Source organism: Onychomys torridus, chromosome 2, assembly GCF_903995425.1.
Source record: "Onychomys torridus chromosome 2, mOncTor1.1, whole genome shotgun sequence".
NCBI lineage: Eukaryota > Metazoa > Chordata > Mammalia > Rodentia > Cricetidae > Onychomys > Onychomys torridus.
The window spans coordinates 11,735,966-11,758,428 of NC_050444.1; the positions used below are offsets into that span (position 1 = coordinate 11,735,966).

At 41.5% G+C, this 22,463-nt stretch overlaps 1 protein-coding gene across 5 annotated transcripts in view; it reads right to left on the minus strand.

The window, feature by feature from the left end:
- Positions 1 to 22,463, minus strand: part of Asph (aspartate beta-hydroxylase) — a 219,963-nt gene that overhangs the window by 163,530 nt on the left and 33,970 nt on the right. For 2 of the 5 annotated variants that reach the window (XM_036178440.1, XM_036178437.1), the window contains exons 2-4: positions 14,458 to 14,607; positions 12,780 to 12,824; positions 11,392 to 11,460 (exon numbers count right to left, since the gene is read on the minus strand). In XM_036178440.1, the coding sequence (XP_036034333.1) occupies positions 11,392 to 11,460; positions 12,780 to 12,824; positions 14,458 to 14,607 (264 nt within the window). Of the gene's footprint in view, positions 1 to 6,189; positions 6,567 to 11,391; positions 11,461 to 12,779; positions 12,825 to 14,457; positions 14,608 to 22,463 lie in introns of those variants that run through there. The other 3 variants (XM_036178438.1, XM_036178442.1, XM_036178441.1) reach the window with 2 other exon arrangements.

Here is a 22,463-nt window from a genome sequence, read left to right on the forward strand (position 1 = left end):
TTCACTCTTGGAAAATCAAAGTTATGATAATGGGTTTCTTTTTAACCCTATAACAAACATCAATACCATATGCTTTCAGCATACTCTCTTCCAACAGGAATGTACTTACATCTCAATTGATTTTCCTTTTCTATTTCCCACTCACATAAATGTTATTTTATATGCACATGTTGGCAAGCTTTCTAAAGTGGCATATCAAGTAGGAGACACAGTTCTTACCATGGGAGGGGGAGGTTTTTACAACTGATTACCCAACAGCTAAATCAGGGAAGTATCATGCAGAAGCCCCTAAACCATGCGATTTACCCATACTAAACACTACAGTATCCATCCTGTTTCCCCAAACTCCAACCACTCCATGTCTGGAACGAGGTGTTCTTATGTTGGTTTTGTTGTTCACTCCCTCCATTCTTAACTTCCTCCTCTTTTTCTGCTTGCAGTCAACTGTGTCCATCAAATGAGATAGCCCAGCTGAGAATGGTCATTGCTCTGGAGAGGGGAAATCTGAGACTACCACACCACTGGCTTCAGTCAGAAGAAAAAGGATGGAGGTAGGGGGGGAAAGATGAGTGGAGGGAGGGAGGGAGGGAGGGAGGAGTGATTAGCTAACTGCTCTCTGTGACTGTGGCTGTCACACACAGGAGACCAGACTGATCGCAGCAGCAGACAACAGTTACTTTCCAAAGGCAGAACTTGATTCTTTGAAACATAATCAATAACAGTGTACCACTATAATAAATACTGCCAAGGAGGACTGCTTAACAAGTTTAGTTAATTCAGAATAAAATACTAAACCTACTTCTGTAACACTAACCTTTACATACGTGAGCGCTTTCTAATGTATAAACAGACAATAGCTTCTACAGTCTAGGACTGTAGATGCCCTCTTCCAATGCCGCATACTGTTTCCATGGCAGCACAGGCTCCCACTAAAACGTAAGGGGGTGGAAAGAGAGGGGACAACCAGACAATCTACTCCCCATACCCATTCATTAGAGCCCAAATGAGCTACACTGATGAAAAGCCAGAGTTAAATCTTAATCACCAACAATCAAGAATGCTGGATTCATGTCAGGGCAGTAAAATCTTAAGAAAGAGCACTGCACTTAAAACTTTAGAGCTGGTGAAAGGCCTCAAAGCTAAAGAACCATCCAAGTACAACCACATACATCTCTAGGCATCCATCTAAACGACTTTTCTGAGCTACACACACACACCAGACACTCATACACACACACCACACTCATACACACACACACACACACACACACACACACACACACACACACTCACACACAGACAAGCCTATGACTTTGAAGGGATTTTTTTACATGAAAAGATTAGGACAACTATCATACTGATTGATGTTGGTTCCTGTCATCTGAGCCTCTTTAGGTGGAGTTTTCTAGAAAGGGCAATGGCACTAAGAAAGAAAGGCAGCCCCCGAGACCCAGCTTGCTCAGGCGGGTCTCCCCTAATGCATCAGGGAAAGTGTTGCAACAGGCAATTCCAGAGACCAGAAGGAGACAAGGAACACAGCTGGAAGTATTTGGCTGAACCTGTGCGCTGTGAAGATGGGGAGGAGCAGGAAAAGCTTCAAGGAAGGGGCAGCTGGACTACTGGAGAGTGACAGGGAGGAAGGAGCCTGGGGCAGACTAAGGAAAGGCTGCTTTGGAAGCAGCCTACTACAGAACGTGCAGGAGACACAATGGCTAGAAAGAAATTCTAGGATGGGAAGAAACGCTAATGACGGGTTGGAGTACAAAGAGCCTGGAGGGCAGGCAAGCTTGGATGATGCTTAGGACACTAGTACAGGAAGTAGAGTAAGCAACAAGGCCACAGGATCAGCAGTTCCAGGACTCTGGCTTGGACTGCCTTAGACTGCTGTGGACTCACAGTGTGAAACATCAACAAACACACCAGCTTTTCTTTTTACTACCAAGGTCAGTGCCCCCAGGGACAAAGAGAATTCTGTGAAACAATAAAAGCTTTGATAACTGCCCTTTACTACAGTGTAAACAGTTTCCAAGCACTGATGAGAAAATTCTTCCAAAGCAGGAAAGAAAACCTCTTGCTACTGGTAGTCCGTCTGGATGTCATTTAAGGAAGTCAAATGGAAACATTAAGAGAATGTAAAACAAAACAAAACAAAACAAAAACAAAAGGTGGTCCACATTCCCCCTCCCCCACCCCCACCCCAGTCATTAGTCTGTGTGTTGTTTAAGGTGACTGTCATTAACACATCTAATAACTGGGAATTCTTGAACAGAAATTTGAAAGAAAATAATGTCTTACATTCTTCACTTAGAACTGCCCAATTTACCCTCTTTTGGCAACTGCCACAGAGGTATTACTACAAACACATTTTCAAAATGTAATGTGTGCTATGACATTAATATGTGTGAACAATTAAGCCAAAAGTTGGCTCCGTGGTTTTACCACATGCAGAAAACAGGACTTTAGAAGGCTGGCTCTATTAAGACATCCAAGTAGCTCCTTCAGACTACAGGTACCTGTCCTTCCCACGGAGGTCACCTGATCATTCCCACTGTCCCTGAAGAGACTGACCACCGTGAGTCTCAGATTCTCACCCTCCCCTTCCTACACAGAACACTTCCCAATTTGGAATACGCAAAACCAGAGTTTTGAGGTATATCTAATGGGTCAGTAGATAGGACTACCCAACTCTGTCTTGGAGAAATGCATGCACAGACTTTACACCAGTTTCCTTCTTAAGAAATCTGCCAGTGAAGAAAGCAGTCACCTCACCAACTCCTAAGATGAGTGAAAGCAGGGAGTGAAGACACAGAGCTAAGTGACAGACAGAGGTAACATAAGCACACTGGTGAGCGAAGTGAGAAGACCGCCTGAGGACCTGTGTTAGCATTGCCAAGCCACTGAGAAAATTTCAAAATGCCATTTCTCTCTCTCTCTCTCTCTCTCTCTCTCTCTCTCTCTCTCTCTCTCTCTCTCTTTTTGGGGGGGGGGGGTTGAGACAGGGTTTCTCTGTGTAGCTTTGCACCTTTCCTGGAACTCGCTTTGGAGACCAGGCTGGCCTCGAACTCACAGAGATATCCGCCTTTTCTCTTGGTGGGGGGGAGGTACAAAAAAACTTTCATTATTATTTCTATTTTGAAAAGAAGAACCTTCAGTGTTTTTAGTACACAATGGAAACACCCCAGGCTCCTCCACATTAGTCATGGGACTAACATCAGCAAGTGATGTGATTTGAAATAATGGATATCACATGTTGGACTCAGCAAAGAAGTGTCAAATAGAGCCAAAGACCCACCTGCTAGATCCAAGTAGTCCTCAATCTAGCTGGTAAATACCTGAGGGTATGACAGGTTTACTTCAGCAAATATAAGAAAAATATGGCATGCTGGTCCTACCAACCAACATGCATGAACATAGAGTCACTGAATTCCTTGTTCAGTGTTCCAACATACATCATGACTAAAGGAAATTCCAAAGCTCACTCCACAGACAGCTTGTTTTACATTTTATCGTGGGCTGTGAATACCAATCCCCATGAGGCACTGCTCTGCAATGAGGTCAACAGCAGGGCTGCGCCTGTATCTACTTCTGTGGTTCTTCAAAGTTGCCAATATTAAAAGGGCTGAGGAAACAGTGTAGTCAGAACACCTAAGGATCAGTACAAGCCAATCAGGGTTCAAACACAGAAAAGACTTATCTTACATGTCTGGATGGGGCTGTGCAAGGCAGGGAGCCATTTGTAGAGAAAAAGACTCAAGCTAGCACTCCATTCCATGTGGCTTCTGCAGCAGGATCCATACAGCAGCACACTGACAGCCAGGCTTCTGAGTTAGTAAAGTCAGCTCCTAGAAAACACTCCTGCAGGTGCTTCCTCCCATCACTCCCATTCCAAGGAAGAGAAGAGCCCTGCGAAAGTAGCCAAAGGACAAGGGAATCTCCAGCCCCCCACCCCCAGGAACAAGCACTTTGGAGCCCATGCTACATGGACTGCACAGCACAAGCCAGTTTTTTTAGGTGATCAAAACTAAAAAAGCTGAGTGAATATAGTAATTTACAACTCTGTAACTAATATAAAAACTCAAATATACAGAATACAAAGATGCCTTTCAAAGTAAGGCCATAAGTTTAAGAAATAAACTAAGACAATATCTCATGAAACAAAATTATAAAGTAGAGCCTTAGACAATCACAACTTAGATACATGTAATCAATAACACTTGAGAAGTTATTTTCTTTACACCACATTTTTGCCAATAATTTTATTCTTTATCATACACACACTCAAAGAGCCTTAGATACAAGTTGAAGGAAGTCACAGAAGTAAGGGGTTCATCAGCTACCTGTATTTATCATCACTGAAAGCTTCTCAAATGGAATGACTAAAGGTGGTATTAAATTGTCAAGATGTTACCATGTCACACACTCGTTTCACAATTGGGAAATTGGGCATAATTAATTTCTGTACATAAAATGTGCATTAGTATCATGACAATACAAAACCTGATGAGAAATTAATCACAAACATTTTTAACACAGAAATTTAATTATTCACTTCTGACTAAACACTGTAACATAGTTAGTAGTCATTACACAAGAACAAAATTGGTTTGAAAAACAATTCTCAGCAATATGAATCAGTGACTTTCATTAAGTGTAGGACCTAAAATTGTGAATTTAAAACTAATAACTTTTGATTATTTCACAATGTTCAAATTCAAAGTGGATTAAGACATGGTCTTGAGAAAGATTATTAAAGAATACTCATTTTACTACTTTGCTGAATGTTAATTGAAGTGCTTATATACTTGAGTATCAAATGCTTCTGACCAAGACTACACTAACATAGTAAAATGTACTGCTTGAACACAAAAATGAAAAAAACTAGTTTCAACAACCATTTAAGCTTTGAGAAATCACGGTCCATGAATGGCACATGTAACCACATATAAAAGTAGATATGGTTAGGAGACAGCGAATCCCTGTGTTCTGATTCCAGGAACTAACTTTAGACAGCATTTCATAACCATGAAATAAAAGGTGCCACATTATCCCCAGAACAAAGGGGTGAGCTACTTACTTGAAAGTAAATATATAAAAACAAAGAATATTTGAAAATGATACTTAAATTAAACTGTCTAAAACACTAGTGTATTCTAGTTTTAAATGCATGAGGACCCAACGCTGAGCCAAATTTTAGAGATTCCCAGAGGGAGCTAACCACCCTGACAGTCCCTCCCAGAGCAGCAAGAGTGAGTATCTCAGGTGGCACTCTATTCCCGTCATAAGGGAGGTCACTGGGAAACAAGGAAGTCGTTTCCAGCAATGGATCCATATGCAGCTAATTAACTGCTTCTGCATTAATGAAGCAAACAGTTTTCAAAAGCTAAGTCAATGTTATTGCTACATTCTTAGTGGGAAAAAGATTTCTCTTAAAAATGAATGACCACTTCAATAAATTTAATTTATACATCTAAGCATTATATTATACCTAGCCCTGAAATCAACAGCTAATAAGTTAACGACAGGAAATGGAAAAAGACTAATTCAGGATAAATAGTTTTAATATGTACAACATAATGCAAGATGCACATTCACACGTTCCCTTCTTATAATAGGCCTACCTAAAAAAATTACAAATACCTTCTCTGGATGTATATTTGAAAATGAACTTTAAAATAAATTCTGATTTCAGAAATAGACATATTCAGACCTGTTAGTATCTAAATTCAGAAACTTCACTACTCTAAGGCAAAAACATGGGATTATTTTCAAATTATATTAAAAGCACCATTAATACAGAACTTTAATAAGTTTGTAGGAACTTATATCACAAGTCAATTAACTTAAACAAATTACAGATTAAAATGTAGCAGCTTCTTAAAGAGCCATCACTACACAGCAGGCAAGTTAAAGATCAACAGAGAAGCATTTAACGTTGTTAGTCATGCCAGGAAGAGTCTGAGAATCACTCCCCTTAGAATTACCATTGAGTGTTAGGAAGCCAGGCGTCAAGGGTCAACTACAACGCAATTCCCAGTTTAGTTTAGTGAATACAGAAGTGGAAATCAAATGATACAGAAACCAATTATGCTAAGGACATCACTTCCAATGCACTCTGTAAACAGCTACAGGCATGAGGAAAGCCACTTCCTTCCAAGGCATGGAAGGAGCCAAGCGAGGGACTAGCTAAGTAGCTGGACTGGGCAGGATCACATGGTTGACATTTATCATGACGTCACAACTGCTCCACATGTTGAGCCCTGCATAAGCAAAGAGAGAGGAGGAGGCTGCTCCATTCCAACCCAGTGACTTTATTCCCTGAAGTTACTGATTATGCAAATCCAAAATGACACAGGTCTTTCCCTGAACCCCTTCATTCTGCGACGTACCATCAACACCATCTGCAGGGTCGCTTTCCTCTTCTTCTTCTTCTAGCATTTCAAAAGGAGTCATTATATCATAGAGAAATGAGAGGAAACCATAAAACCAATCTGAACTTTCCTCGGCTAAAATATTAAGGACTTCCTCAAGAGAATCAATATTTTCATTACTGCCATCTTTGGTCAGGCCTACATAAGAATAAAGGAAGAGAGAAAGAGAAAACGAGAAGACCAGTTAGGTGGAAAAGGTTAAGCTTAGGCAGAGCGATCTTAAAAGGGAGGTGCATGGTGGTCACAGATTTACGGAAGGGTAATGTAGAAAGTAAAGAAATCAGTTAAGACGCACACCTTGAAATCGAGTCTCCATCTATCCCACCAACCTCACTCTCCTCCCAGCTCCTCAGTTTTGCCTCTTTCCCACAAGAGCCTCAGGTGTCAAAACTGGTAAAAATGTGTCACCAAACTCTGTAGACAGTGATAGGAAGAGTGAACAGAAATACCAGAGAACAAACCTCCAAACAGCTCAGTGATGATCAGCTGATCATCCGCCCTGGAGTAAACTGTGGGTGCTCTGAGCAAGCAAGCCACTGGGCTTGGAGTCTGCAGCATCTCAGCTGAGCATCCAGACACTCAACTATGTATGTAATGTCTATCAAACTCCTAAATTGGTTAGTGGAATAGCACTTTTACCACTGACACACGGCCCTCTAAGTCTGCTCAGTAGTTAAAACCAGCAGCTAATCATCCTTTCCGCCTGCCTCTAAGGCCTCTAAGGCCTCTGCGGAAGGCCCTGGAAGCCAGCTTCAGGGGGACATCCCTAACTGCTCTTCCCCTCAGCCTTGAGGAGGAGCTCTTACTGCAAAGACTCCTGATGTCTGCTGTTTTCTAAGCCCTGCTGCCAAACGGACCCCGAATAGATGAAATCAATATGTAAATCATCATGTTTCTCTCCAGCAGGGAAATGGCCAGGGGAAGGGAAAGACTCTTGAGATATCAAATCAGTGCACTACACATTGAACAGCCCAGCAATCTGAGGAAGAAAGGCAGATGGCAGTTACAACAGGAGGAATATGAACCTCAGAACCTTGCAGCCTTTGTAACCAAGGCCTGGTCATTTCAGGCTTTTCAACACACAATTTCTCCATGTAGCCCAACTACCAGCTAAACAGACTGACACACAGGAGATAACGGAACAACGCTAGCTAGCTAAAGTCAGAAAGATTACAGTGAACATCTCTGCATTTGTCAACAGAAGAACTAGACCCTGTCAGTTTCGGGGGGGGGGGGGGGGCACAAATTGAAGCTGGTAGGTAATTATGTTTGACAAGCTCCAGGTGTTTTTTATGGAACTTAAGCCTCCAAACGCTATTAACAAAGATCTCCGTTTCCACCCAAGAACTGTGAGAAAGATTCTTCTCCCCAACTGAAATACTACCACTGTATATTTAGAGAAAACAGTTTTATTTTGTTTTCCAATGTGCTCTAAGTGCTTCACATTACTACATATAAAATAGAAAACGTCTGTGCTTCAGTATGGCAGGTGGAACTGAGCAACAGATATCTGGACAGTGACCCAAGCAGCTTGTAGTTGTGTGGGTGGTGTATGTGTATGTATATGCTTGTGCACATATGTGGTAGTCTGAAGAGTATGTCAAGCATCTTCTTCATGACTTGGTACTGAGCCTGGCCCTTGAGGTTCAGTGATTTTGCATTAGATGTAAGAGTCCAGGCAGGTTCAGAGGGACCCAGCACAGAGTCTCTCATGAAACAAGGAGACCACCAGCTACGCTAGAGGAGCTGGACAGCAAACCCTGGGGGATTTTCCTGTTTCCACCTCCTGATGAGGAATGAGCTTCTGCACGGATCCACACTCAGGTTCTCATGTTTGTGCATGAAGTTGACCAACTAATCCATCTCCAAAGCTCTGTATCTATAGTTCTTAGAAGAGGAATATATATACCAATCTGAAGAGAAAACTATTCTGGGCACGTCATTTTTCTGAACCTAAAAGTCACCCCAAACCAACAGTAGGGTGAGTGCATTAAATGCTGGGTGAGTTCCATGCTCCTCACTATGGCCTCATATCTCTTTCCAGTCTACACTTAGCACATGCACAGGAACTGCTTCCCTTGGCGCTGCACTACACCTGCTGGGTGCTGGCTGTAGGACAAAGGGCAGGCATGCATCCTCAAGTGAGGGTGCTGAAAGCGTTTCCCTCAGCACTGAGTCCTGGGACCATTTCCCATTGACAGTGTGTGGGAAACACTCTTTTTTTTTTTTTTTTTTAAGATTAAGATACAATTACATGATTTTTCCCTTCCCTCTCTTCCCTCCAAGGCCTCCCATTGCTGGCCCACCCTCTTGCTGTCTTTCAAATTCAGTGCCTCTTTTTAATGTTGTTGCATAGATGCATGTATGTAAGTTTCATTAAGAAACTGAAACCAAAATCATTTGCATTTTAAACAATTTGGCCTCAAGACTAGGAAGTTATAATTTCCTATTTCCAAAGGCAGGATTTGCACATTTTCAAAGTATATCAGGAGACTGAGAATTAGTAAAATCAGTAACAGCTATTGGTTTTGATTTACTCATACTTTTGTACTTATAATTCACGGGGTGAGGGGGAGTGTTGCTTAAAATATGAAAGGAAAGCAACATGTATATTTCCACAAATTGCTATGATTTAGATTTAGACTTCAAATGGCGGGGGCAGGGGGGAGAGAACATAGGAAATCAATGCCAAGTCTGTGGAAGTTTAACGCATACATTTCTGTGCCTCTTTACAACGTCAGCCTTCCTCTCCCCCCCCAACCCTGGCTTCCTGCATTCATCTAACTATCCAATAGGAAAGAAAGCAGGATTGGTCTCTTAGCAATGCATGCCCTGTAACCGCTCCCCCATCACACAGAGCATCTCAACACTGGACCAGGTTCTGTCTTTGTAGACACACCTGCAAGGAACTGAAGCACAGCCGAGCTTTAGTTCCCTCATCTAAGCCCAGCAGAGCTAAAGCTGTATGGTGACAGTGACAACAGCCTGGGGGGTCATCTTTATTAAGTCATAAGCCAAGTAAGAGCTGAGACCTGTACAGAGCACAGCTTCAGTAGGAGGTCTCCCACACAGGGCTCTACCTCCTGACACACTCGCCTAGGAACAGCTGCTCACACCATTTCTGTCTACCTATAAATGGCATGTTAAAGTTAACATCGTTAACATAATCCCAGGGTTAAAGTTAACTAACATCTTAAAGTGTTTAAAAAAAAAAAAAAAAAAAAAAAAAAAAACAGCTTAAAATACCTCTTAGAATCCAAAACAAGTTGATGGTCTAGTTATAACTCTGTCGTGGATTTTTCATTTTGGGTGGTAGGTAAGTACACAAACATATAGCCATTAGTGAAAGTGTAAAACCCCATGTGAAGGCACACAGTTTCCATTCCAAATGACTATCCTAACTGTACAGAAGCCCGCTGAGGCAGTATACACTTTGGGTCTACAATTTCAGTGTGTATGTGAGTGTGTGTGTATGTTTATATGCAATTTTTATATTAATCCAAAACACACTAAAGTTATTAATATTAAAAAATATAACAGGATTAATATGACATTAGCTTTTAAAAGCTTCACTATTCAGAATTCATTTAAAGTAGTATCTTGGAACAATAAAACCACTTATAGCAAAAAAAAATTCCATCACCCTAACATATTACATTGTACATGATTTTATTTCACATGCCTAAAACTATGGTCACCTGAGAATTTAATGTATGTGCTGAAGTTCTGATTTAAATATAAAATGATACCATTAAGATTCAATCAAAAGCTATCGTGAAATTGTACAGTGGACCTGCCACTGTGAACAGCAAACACTAACTCCCACTACACACAGAGAAGACACAGCAGGGCTGAGGCACAAGACAGCTCACACTCCACAGTTAGAGCTGTTGCAAAGGAAGTGACAGCTAGCTACGAATGCTGCTTAACTGCCACAGCGCCTTCCCAGGTCTTCAAGATCAGAAAGACACTCAACAGTGTAGCCAGCAGGCTATTAAACTTAGTGCATATATAATATCAGGCCATAGCTACTGTTTTGCTAAATAATTTGATATGACGCTTTAGTACATATTGCTTCATACCAAGAAAAAGGAAATGAGCTGCTTAAAACCAGAAATATCAGGCTATATTACACAAAAATCTGCGTATTCAAATCAGCACTATCCTTTCTAGTAAGAGAGTGTTTTAAAACAATGAGGAAATACCAATCTTATTTTAAGAAACACCTAGCTGGTAATGTAATTACAAAGACAGAGAGAAGCCCAAGACTGCCAAAGAAAGGAAACCGTGATTGAAGACCACTAGTTCATATTTTAATGTAAAATTTTAAATATGAATAGGACATTAAAGATATTTACTGCCATGGTTTTATTTCAAAATTAGCTTATGCCAGATGAGAAATGCATATTTTCATCTATGGTCATAGTATGCTGAGCATGCTGCCCTATCTGGTCTCACTATGGAAGTTAAGCCAAGCTGGCCCTGATCAGTATCTCAATGGAGAAACTGACATCAGAAAGTCAGAATAAATTATGCCAAATGATGCTTTTAAAAAAATCTGTTCCTCATTTGAAAACACATGAGGGCATTATCTATATCTCTGAACATTAAGTTCATACTATGAAATGTTTAAATCTGAAAACACAAATGAAGCTCTAATTGTTAAAAATTAATGTGCAAGAACTACATGCTCACTTACAAAAGAGATTTGAAAAGTCAAAATGAAAAAGTGGTCATTTAGTATATCAACAAAAGTGAAATATTACATTGAAAAATAACTTCCATAAAATGTTTACAGTTTCTGTGGATAATTATTAAAGTAATAATAATTTCACTATTATACTTCTTTATATGTACTTTATTATATATAATAATACATATATCATTAAAGAACATTAAAAATAGTCTTTTGACTTCAGTATCTTAACTCTTCTAACAAAAAGAAGGAAAGAAATGTACTTGCCTAATAAAACTTTTGCATCATCCACATCAAAGTCTCCATCACCATCTGCATCATAGACTCCTAGTTTTCCTACAACAGGAGAGAAATGATACACACAGGAAAGAAGAAAAACAAATTTAATAACAAACCATTTCCCACTGTAGTTTTTAGATACCATAAATGTTACTTATTTCCTCTCTTTTTACTCCTGCAAAGCAGAACTATAAGAATAATTACTGAAACTCACTGGTGGGTCACCTACAGATTCAAGAAGTTTGCAGCTAACAAATCCTAACATACAAGTGAGAGAATAGTTCCCCTAAAGATGTGGGAATATCCTGATCCTATCACTTCACAATAATCTTTCTATTCTCTTCAAAATATTTTATATAAAAATAGGTACATATAAAAAAAATCAACCCATTTCTCACAGCTGAACAAATGAATAAATTTGATGTTTCTAACATGTAAAACTTCACTTAACTATCAGCAATGAATGCAAGCTAAGCTTCAAATAAAGATAAAATATAAATAAGTCAGCAGAGAGCATAAGAACCTTATAGAGTAAAGGATGAATTGTTTGATACTTAATAATAAATTACAAACAACAACAAAAAAGCATGTATCAGCTTAAGGGGGGGTAGGGCTGTTCTGGAAGTATGTAAAACTAGAGGCTTCTTGAAATGACATAGGAAAAATTTAAGGTCACCCATTGAAAAACATCCCAGACACTGGACATCCATTACTTAAGGAAAACAGGGGAAGGCTTAAAAGAGGGACAGTGAGAGACCAAGTCACTCAGCCTCCCCAACACTGGCTGTGCTCTGCTAACACTTTCAGGGTGCTGTCTACAGGGTTAGCACTTCAAACGAGTCATACAGACCATACCCTAAAAAATATTCCAAAATCAGCATGGTCTATAATTCATCATTGGACAAAAACTATGGGGAAAAAACAGAGTACACAGCAACACTTTAAAGCAAAAACATAGCATTCTTATGAAAAACGGTTGGCAGTAAATACTGTTTCCAGTTCTTTAATTCAAAGTACATTAAAGATTGCCTAAGGGGGCAGGCAGGAATTTTGGTACAGAACAAAATTCCCAGCTCCCTGGCTCTGGTTTTGCTCTACAAAAGTCTGCTTAGTACACACACAAGAAAACCAGTAAGAATGCAGCAATGAAGACATTATCCTTCCTCTAAGAAAATGAAAGGAATAACCTGTAAGTCAAGACTATCAATAATGTAGCACTTAATGCCGTTTGAAAGGCCGCACCCTTCCTGAGAGCCTTCCAAGGGGAAGCTGGTCCTGCCACTTACATTCTTGATGAAGATGACTAAGTCAGTAGAATAAGGATGAGGTCTTAGAGACAGATGCAGTACACTTAAAATGCATCTCCAGTTGCCTACCTTGAAGTACCTCTGATAAGTTATAACGGAAGTCCTTTGCTTTGGCTGCATGCATGCAAAAACATGAAGATGATTATTTATCATTAAATATTAAAGGTACACATATTACCTAGCAACATAGTGCTGTAGTTAATGAAATCATATTTTTGCTTATGCCAAGCTAAAATTCGTTTAGTTTACTCATCTGTTTGGAGACCTTTCCTTAAGATAGTATGAGAGACAAAGACCAGTGAGTGATGGACCATATGTAAACATACTATGTTATTCCTTGTTCTCCTCTCCCCTAAGAAAGATGGCAACAATCTATGATGGCACAGGAGGACTAATGGAGGTGGTGGGTCTTCAACACAACATTAACACGTGTGTACTTTTCTTACTGACCGGTCTTTAATAACCCTTAAGTGGATTATTAAAGAGGGAAGCCATAGTTCATAACTGCCAAAAGTGAAACCAAATGATTGTCAGGGATGGCTACGAGATAAACAGAGTGTGGTATATCCGTATGATGGAGTATTACTCTGAACTTATACATATAATGATGCTAAGCATAGCAGGCAACTCAAAAGGCCACACGCATGTCTATGCTATGCTCAGAACCCCCAAAATAATCCCAGAAAGTCAAAATGTTGAGGGAGGAGTGAATGTCTGGGGAAAAATGGGTAATAGACACGTTCTAAAATTGGATGATGATGATCGTTCAAAATGATGAATATATTAAAAACCAATGAATTGTAGATTTTCCGATGTTTACAATATTTAACTTATGCTATTTCTCTCCATTTTTAAAACAGATGAAAATGAAAAGTGGTCAATATAAAACAAATAATTTTTAAAAACTTCAGTGCGGCTGGAGAGATGGCTCGATGTCTAAAAGTGCTTTCTGCTCTTCCAGAAAACCCAAGTTCAGTTCCAAGCATCTGTATCAGGTGGATCATGAACGCCTGTAACTCCAACTCCAAGGGATCCATTGCCCTATTCTGACCTCTGTGGGTACCCACACACAGCGGACACCCACATAAGGACCTAAATAAAAATTTTAAAACTTTAGTGATTATGTGAAGAGAAGGGAAAAAAAGGAGAAGAAAGTGAGATGCTATTAGAAATATCCCCAGGAACTTCCTAAAAGAGCATGGAGACACTACACCGGCCCACACGGTCAGCAGCACAGTCGCCTTAGCCCTGAGCACTCACACATCTGTGTGCACACACACTTCTGTCTCAACAGCCATGGCAGACGTTCCTTGTAAACCCTTGGTAAAGGAAGGTTTTATCAAGTCAGCCACTGCAGCTCCCTTCTGTAACCCTAACACTGGAAGCCATGGCAGAAGGATCACTATAGGGTCCAGCCTGGGCTACAGACTGAGGTCTCAAGTCTTAGCCCACTAAAGGATCTAAAATTTTCAAAACTCCTAACAAAATTGAATAGAAAATAGCAAGTACAGAAAACAGTGAAAATGAATTTAACAAAATTCGTTTTGATGGAAGCTTCCATATACCATAATAAATAGTTTACAAAGAAACCGTCAAAATCAAGGCCATTACTCCCAGGCATCCTTAGTAATGCACCCCTTTCCTTCACTTTATCAAGAATCAACGGGAAGCTACAGTCAGTAATAATACCAGAGAGGTATTAACAAGCCGTGAAGATTACCAAGAGAGGTCATACACTAATTCTTACCTAGAACTTCCTCATAATCCACAAGGTCAAACCACACGACGGCCACAGATGTCCAGACACCCAGCAATGCAATGACCATGAACCATGTGAAGAAGGAGCCTCCGGAAATTCCTCCTCTCCGCCCATTCTTGTGTCCTCCATGCTTTGCTTCTGTTTGGAGAAGGAAAAATGCAAGTGTCACCACAGAAGAAGAAACCACTGGGTTGAATGCCACCTTCCCACCCATTTGATTTGACAGATCACTTTAGAAACAGGTTTTTCTTAAATTCTCAAAGTACATTATACAAAATAATCACTTTGATCACCAAGAAGTTTCTAATAAAACTCAATTACCATATTTAAATAATCTTAATTTTGAACAGAAATAAACCCCTGCTGGGCCATTTATTTTTTTTTTAATATGATGGCAGCACACATACATTCCTTCCAAGCCCTTTGTAAAAAGTCTTCATAAGAACACTTTTGTGTCCACATGGCCACACGTGCCCTGCCTCCTGTGCTAAGTAGCAGACACAGAATGTCACAAGCAAGACTAAAACGTCATGTTCTTGCCTTTCCGTATCAAGGAAAATACTGGCCCCAGTTGATATTTGTCACTGTTATCTTCCATTGTCCGAAACTTTAACTTTCCAACTAGTCAAGGCTATTGTTCTCTCATTACAATACATAACCCAAGTCTTCAGCAAGTGTCATGGACACTGGGACAGACATTGTTTTCTTCCACTTTGGTGGCTCTTTACTGCATGGCTCCCTAATCCCTTTAGTTATGCTGATCTTCATGGTGCTCCAGCTCCTTCACGGGTGCTGCCTTTCCCTGTGCTGGTAGGTGGCTATTCTGTGGAGCAATATGTCTCTTACCAACCCACAGCAGCACACTCTCAAAAACCCAGCCTTTGAGATCCAGTGCATGTCAACTTACTTAACGAACTCAGAGATGTTGATGGATCTTATTTCATTGCCTATTTATACAGTTTATCACCCTAAACCACGTTAACTGCCACAGAAGAAAGTAAACCCCTCTAAAATCATTCAGTATTGAGGGAAGATGAGTGAGGAGAGGAGGCACAGAAACATCAATCACAGACAAAAGATGAAATGGAGCACAATTCCACCTCCCTCCTCAGGAGGTCCAGCAGGGCGTGAGGAGGCAGGAAACAGGCCTGCCAACAGGCCCTCATGCAGGAAACTGCTCTGTAAACTGCTGCTCACAGAGCGCCATTCATCATGCAGGCTTTGTGTGCCTTCTATCCTAGAAATAGTCTTCTGCTGGTCAAAACAAACAGAATTCACAAAAGTCGATGGTAGCTATAAAAAAAATCAATACTGTTTAAAAAGTTACCATCACATGCAAATTTCTCTTAAAAAAAAAAAAAGAGTGCTATATTCCACAAGTATAAGTAAATATCCTTAACTACCACACACCCCAAATGCCATGTGCAAAAAGGAAACTTTTCTCCATCCTACCAACATAGCAGGACAGTACCTGGCATGGTGGGTTCTTCCCACAGCTGTCACATGTACTGCTACATGTCACCCTCATGGCAACTTGCCCACATTTCTGTAGAAGGTGTTTCTAGAAGCTTAAGCAGGACACTGTTCATTCTGTGTGGCTGTTCCTCATACAGTAAGTCATCTGTCATGCCCAGTTGCCCCAGCGCAAAGGCAGGTATGTCCCAGGATTATTCCCCTAAATATCTCCAATATCCCTTATATGGGGCACTGCCTGCCTGAAAACCACTGATTTCTTGGGGACAGGAATCATCGTCTGTTACAGGGGAAAGATGAAGGCATGCATCCACATCAGCACTGCATGTCGGGCAGAACTCAGAAAATGCCCTCTGCAGTCCTAAACTGAGTGTGGCTACTGAGAGGGAACCCTCATGACTTCCATCTCCATCAGATTACCCAGAACCTGCCTCTACACAGAAAAGAATACTAGCAGCTTCAGGCAACCAAGTACTTCCAGTGCATCGCTCAGAGAGAAATGAAAATTGAAATTGTACATGCTAAAAGGATATTCTTTCTTTAGACTTATTTTATTTTATGTGTACAAATATTTTGTCTGCATATACATCTGTGCATCATCTAAGTACTTGGGTCCTTTTGAAGGTTAGAAGAGGGTATCAGATCCTCTGGAACTAGAGCTGTGGCTGGCTGTGAGCCACCATGTGGATGCTGAAACCAAACCCACGTCCTCTTGAAGGGGACATTTTATTATGGGGAACATGGTTTCCAGTATTATTATGTCATAAGCAATCACATAAATCATTAAGACAATACAGAATACGCTGTCACTGCACTTTTTCAAAATAAGGGGCAGATGGCTAAGTTCTGTGGGACAGGAGGGGACCACAAACTCAGTAGCAGTATTCGGGGTTTAGTTTACTATGCTTTTATAAACATAAAGACATTTTTCCCTAAGCCATATGGGAAAAAAAATCTTTCTTACTTTTCTATAATATGCAAATAAAAACATACTGGATAGACAGCTCAGTGTTGAAGAGTATATATTGTTCTTATATTCAGTACCCAGCACCCACATCAGTGGCTTACAACTGCCTATAACTCCAGCGCCTGAGGAATCCAATGTCACTGGCCTCTATGGGAATCTGAACTGATGTTGCTATACCCATAATTAAAAACAAAAGTAAATCTTATTAAAAAGTGAAACATGTCTCAAATTTAAACTGTCATTTAAAATGAAAGATAAAACTAGAGTACACTGGGTTCTTTTGTATCTGCTCTTGGACACTACCACAGATATTATCTTTTCCATTGCTCCTCATTAACTAAAATAGCACTTTGTTAAAAATACCTTATCCCTCACAATGTCAAACGGTGTGTTACTCTAGCATCATTAACCTTATTACTATTAATACTTGTTAGTTCCATAAATGATAAAAGCATCGCGCCATAGGAGACCCTACTTGCACCTCAGTCTTTCCTTTGAGCATGCTCATTAAGGAAACTGCGCAGGCGCTAAGGACCCATCCCTTTTCTGGAGCATACCACACGTGCTTGGCCTGTCCCCTTGAAAATGTGCTGTGCCCAGTCCCCAGGGGCAGATCGGTTTTCCTGAGTCAAGTGAAGGAAGTGTGGTAAAGCAAACCCTTCCCAAGGGTTTCAGACTCCACAAACAAATTCAAAACCAAGACGTTAGCACAAAAATATTCTGGAAGAACATCCAGCATTTGCTGCCATCTTTTTAGATTAAAATAAATCTAAGTCAATCTTCATCTGGTTTTCTGGCCCCATACCCAAAACTACAGTCACCAAGGGGGGTTCCTAGAGTTAAGAATATGGCAACTCATTTTCCGAAATGAAAATTAAATGGGGTTCACTCTCTTCCACGCTGCCTCATCAAAATGATGTCCACATAAGAAAATGTTCCCACACTGTACTGAACAGAACATCACTGTTCGGGCATCAGTCCCAGAAGTCAGAAGAAAAGACTCTCCAGAGTGGGCTCGGGACAAAAGGCCACTGCACGCTGGTGACTCCCTTACCAGTAGTAGACTACAAACTAGTCTCATCGATAACTCATTGATAGCCTTGTGCTGGGCATTCACACTGACACTAAGCAAAGCATTTAAAGATTCCAAATGACAGTTCTTTATACAGAGTTTCAACAAACCTAGTGCATACATATGTTTTAAACTAACAAAAAGACAATCTTTGCTCATAAAGAAAAAAAGATACATATAAAAAAGTAAATTCAACACATTAAGGATATGAAAGCGTCAATTTAAGAAAAAAAAATTCTAGTGTCTTCTATTTTGTTTTTCATTTACCCTCTGCTTCACATGAAGTAGGTCAATGTCCATATAAGGTAAACCTGCTCGAACCAAGAATGCTCACCAATTAAAGACTAGATTTACATACCCCTTAAGTTTCCCACATTTTTATAAGGAATCTGAACACACAATTTCTTAGGTTCATTGTTAGAGACACATCATTATAAAATGTGATTTATGGTAGCAGAATATACTGAGACAGACTCAGTTAGGACAGCAAATCTATTCATATTAGAGGATTATTCCATGAAAAGCAGCCACTGTAAAAAGTCGACCTCTCCCGAAATTCAGGAAAGAAAATGTAAAGCACTTCGCCAACAACATCTGAACGGAGCACAGCTGAAAATAAGGTAAGAAAGCTGTCAGCTGGATCTAAGCCCTGTCAATCCAAACAACAGACATATACCTTTGTCCTCTGCCATTCCGATTCCTTCAATCCATGCAGACAATACACTGAAGGGGAAGACCTAAGGTGCTCGCTCCCAGGAGGTACAGGGCACCCAGCATGCCCTTTACTGCTAGAAGCGTGACTAGTAGTCCTGCCTGGCCAAGGGCTCCAGAGTTAAAACTGGACCTGACTGTGGACTGCTCACCAGCTATTTTTAGAGGCTGCTTCCTCGCGGCCACATGCTGCTAATCACTCAGGCTGACTGCACTCTTGACAAGCCTGCAGCCCTTCCCACTGGGGATGGATCCCCTGCTGGGTTGGTTCCTATCTCCTGTAACTCCAAGCTCTGAAGGATGAAGCAGCTGGAAGAGCATGAAAACAAACTGGTCCACCAGTGTGGTTTTCTTCGGAACAGGCTGCAAAGGGCCTCAGCTTTAACACCAAATCAGTCAGTAATTAAAGGAGCCCACATGTGGCCCCAAGCCCAGAGCCAGCATCATCTGGCCCTTCAGAATTTTAATCATCTTCGTGGATTCCTGGGAACTTCCCTAGCACCAGGTTTCTTCCTATCCCCATGACGTCTCCTTCTATCAAGATGTCTCTTTCATTGCTCTCCCTCTCTGTCCCTGTTACAGCTCAACCATCACATTCCCTTATGTTCTCACCTCCCACCCACTCCCCTCTATTGCCCCCCCTCGCCCCGAGTTTACTCAGGAGATCTTCTCTATTTCCCCTTCCCAGGGCAATCCATGCATCCCTCTTAGGGTCCTCCTTGTTAGCTAGCTTCTCTGGAGCTGTAGGTTGCTTTACATCTAGTATTCGCTTAGGAGTGAGTACAAACCATGTTAGTCTTTCTGAGTCTGGGTTACCTCACTCAGGATGATATTTTCCAGTTCCATCCATTTGCCTGCAAATTTCATGGTATCATTGTCTGGCCTACTCTGGTAATCAGACTGGTGACTATCCTAACTGTATAGAGCCTACATCTAATAACTGATGGAAGCAGATGTAGAAATCCATGGCCAAGCACCAGGCTGAGCTCCAGGAGTCCAGTTGAAGAGAGGGAAGAGGGATTCTATGAGCAAGGGGCATCAAGAGCAGGATGCGGGAAACCTACAGAGACAACCAAACCAATCTAGTTCCTACTCATGAACTTTAGACCATCTGCTGCATGAGACTGGACTAGGCTTTCTGCATAAGCAAAACAGTTGTATAGCTTGGTCTTTCTAAGGGGCCCCTGGCAGTGGGATCAGGACCTATCTCTGGTGCATGAGCTGGCTTTTTGGAGCCCATTACCTATGGTGGGACATCTTGCTAAGCCTTGATGCAGGGGTAGGGACTTGGACCTGCCTCAACTGAATGAACCAGGCTTTGCTGACTCTCCATGGAAGGCCTTATCTTTTTGGAGTAGGGGAGGAGAGGTGGGTTGGGAGGGAAGGCTGGAGGGGAGCAGGAGGAAGGATGTGGGGGGAGTCTGTGGTTGGTATTTCTTAATAAAGAAAAGAAAAAAAAGAATACATCTTTAAAAAGAAAAAAGAATTTTAATCAGAAGCCTGTGAAACTATTTAATCAGATTGCTTGAAGAAAGACTAATGTTAAATGACAAGAAATTAATGAACTCTCTAGAATCCTGAGTCACAACACTATCATCCCAGGAATAGTCCTTCCAACAGCAAAAATAAAGCCAAGTACAAAACCATTTCGCTGGAGGACAAGAGAGGGCTGAGGGACACTGAAGGAGAGAAACTGAGAGGGGCTGGGAGGGTTGGAGGAGGGAGGGAGCACCTCGGAGGGGAGACTGAGACCTCGAATCCCACATTCAGTGCTCCCTTCGGGGATGAGAGCGCTCCAATCTTAATGCCGTTTCTTTTTTTGCTGTTCTAAGATCAGCAGTTTATAGGCGTCATTGGAGCTAATTAATAAATGAAATTAATTTAGAGCAAGCCGAATCTAGAGCAAGCAGCAACCTTTCAAAGTGGCTTCTCCATCTTTAATTTTTTTCACTCCATCTTAAGTCTTCATAAGCAAATAAAACATTTAAACCATTCTGAAGAGGGGTCAGTGACTCAAAGTTTGATGGTCTATATACGAGACAAGGTGAAGAAGGCACCAGGTCAGCTTGTGTCCTGGTTTCTTAGGATAGAGTTAAAAATGACCTTCAGGTAATTGTTACAATATTATCAATATAATACATTATCATACAATATCATATAATATTATAGGTAACTATTCTGGACGCTTCTTTTTGGCAAGTATGAGAAGGATAAGGAACACTCCACGGGACCACAAGACCAAGACACAGCTGACGCACAAGGCCACACTTATGGGATCCTGGCATGGTATAGTTTTTGTGAAGGGGAAGTGCTTCCCAATTTCTCTGTCATCCTGGAGAGTCAGCACACCTCTGGATATCAGTTTCCTGCTTATGAAACATGTCTTGACATACACCAGGCACACACATATTTAACATCCATGCCACACATATTGTGGAATCAGAATCCGTGGAGAAATCTTCTCATTCCCTCCCAGCTATCTCCAACACACCCAGTGCTGAGGTGCTCCTGAGCAGGCTGTGCAAGACCAGCCACATTAAAAATTACAAGACAGTAGACAATTAACTGATGTAAGAATCACAGCCATTAAATCAGGACCAGCCTAAACAATACAGGTCTGGTTACTCCTTGCAGACTAATCTTAACCATGACTATATACCCTATGGTTAATGTGCTGGATAGTTTTATGTCAACTCAACACAAACTAGAGGCATCTGAGAGAAGGGAGCCTCAATTAAGAAAATGCCTCCACAGGCCCTACACCTCTCCTGGGCAGCAAAATAGAGCTAACCCCATTGGTGGAAGGGTGGGTGAGCTAGCCCCAAAGCTGTGAGCATGGGAGAGCTGTCCCCATTACTCATCTGTATTTGGCAGCATGAACAGGGGAGAGGTGGCCCTGAGGTCATAATGGCAGGAGAGCTGCCCCCGTGCCCCATCAGCTGCAACACTAGGGAGAGCAGGACCTGCACCTCGACTGGGCAGCACAATAGAGCCAATTCTGTTGGCGGAGGTGTGGGTGAGCCAGACCAAAGGTGTGAGCATTGGAAAGCTGTCCCCATATATGAGCAAGGGAGAGATGCTCTCTCCACCCCATCCCCAATCAATGCCTAAGGCAGGTAGGTGGGAGAGCTAACCCTGAGGTCATTAGAGTGGGAGAGCTGGCCCTGCCCCTCATCAGCTGCAGCACTCAGGACAGTGGCCCCTATGCCATGCTTGGGCAACACAGTAGAGCTGACCCTGAAGGTGTAGGTATGGGGAATCCGACCCTGAGGACATGAAAGCAGGAGAAAGGGACCTACCTCTAGCTCATTGCTGCAGGGTGTGAACTAGCCAGGGCAATGCTGGAGAGCTCACCCTGGTGGTGAGGACAAGGGAGAGCTGGGGGGCTGACCAACCCTGCAACTACCCAGGCCCAGAACCAGGGTTATGTGTTGACCCATCCCAACATCCACCCCATCTGTGATCTGCTGGAGCACATGGAAGGGATCATCAGTCCTGTAGACCCAAAGCTGCAGGGTTTCCACAACCCAGGGCAACAGTCAGAAAACCAAGAGGAGTTCTGTGAGGTTCCAGCATCGACAGTGCAGCAGAAACCAGAGGGCTCCAACCAGACCAATGACTCTCGCAATAACAGTTATAAGAAAGATATATGGACAAAAGGGTTTACTGTATGACTCACTGTGCCACACTACAGCTTCCATGATGAGACTGATTTTTTTCCTTCTCTTTTTTTCCTTTTAATTTTATTTTATTTGACTTTGAGGGGGAAAG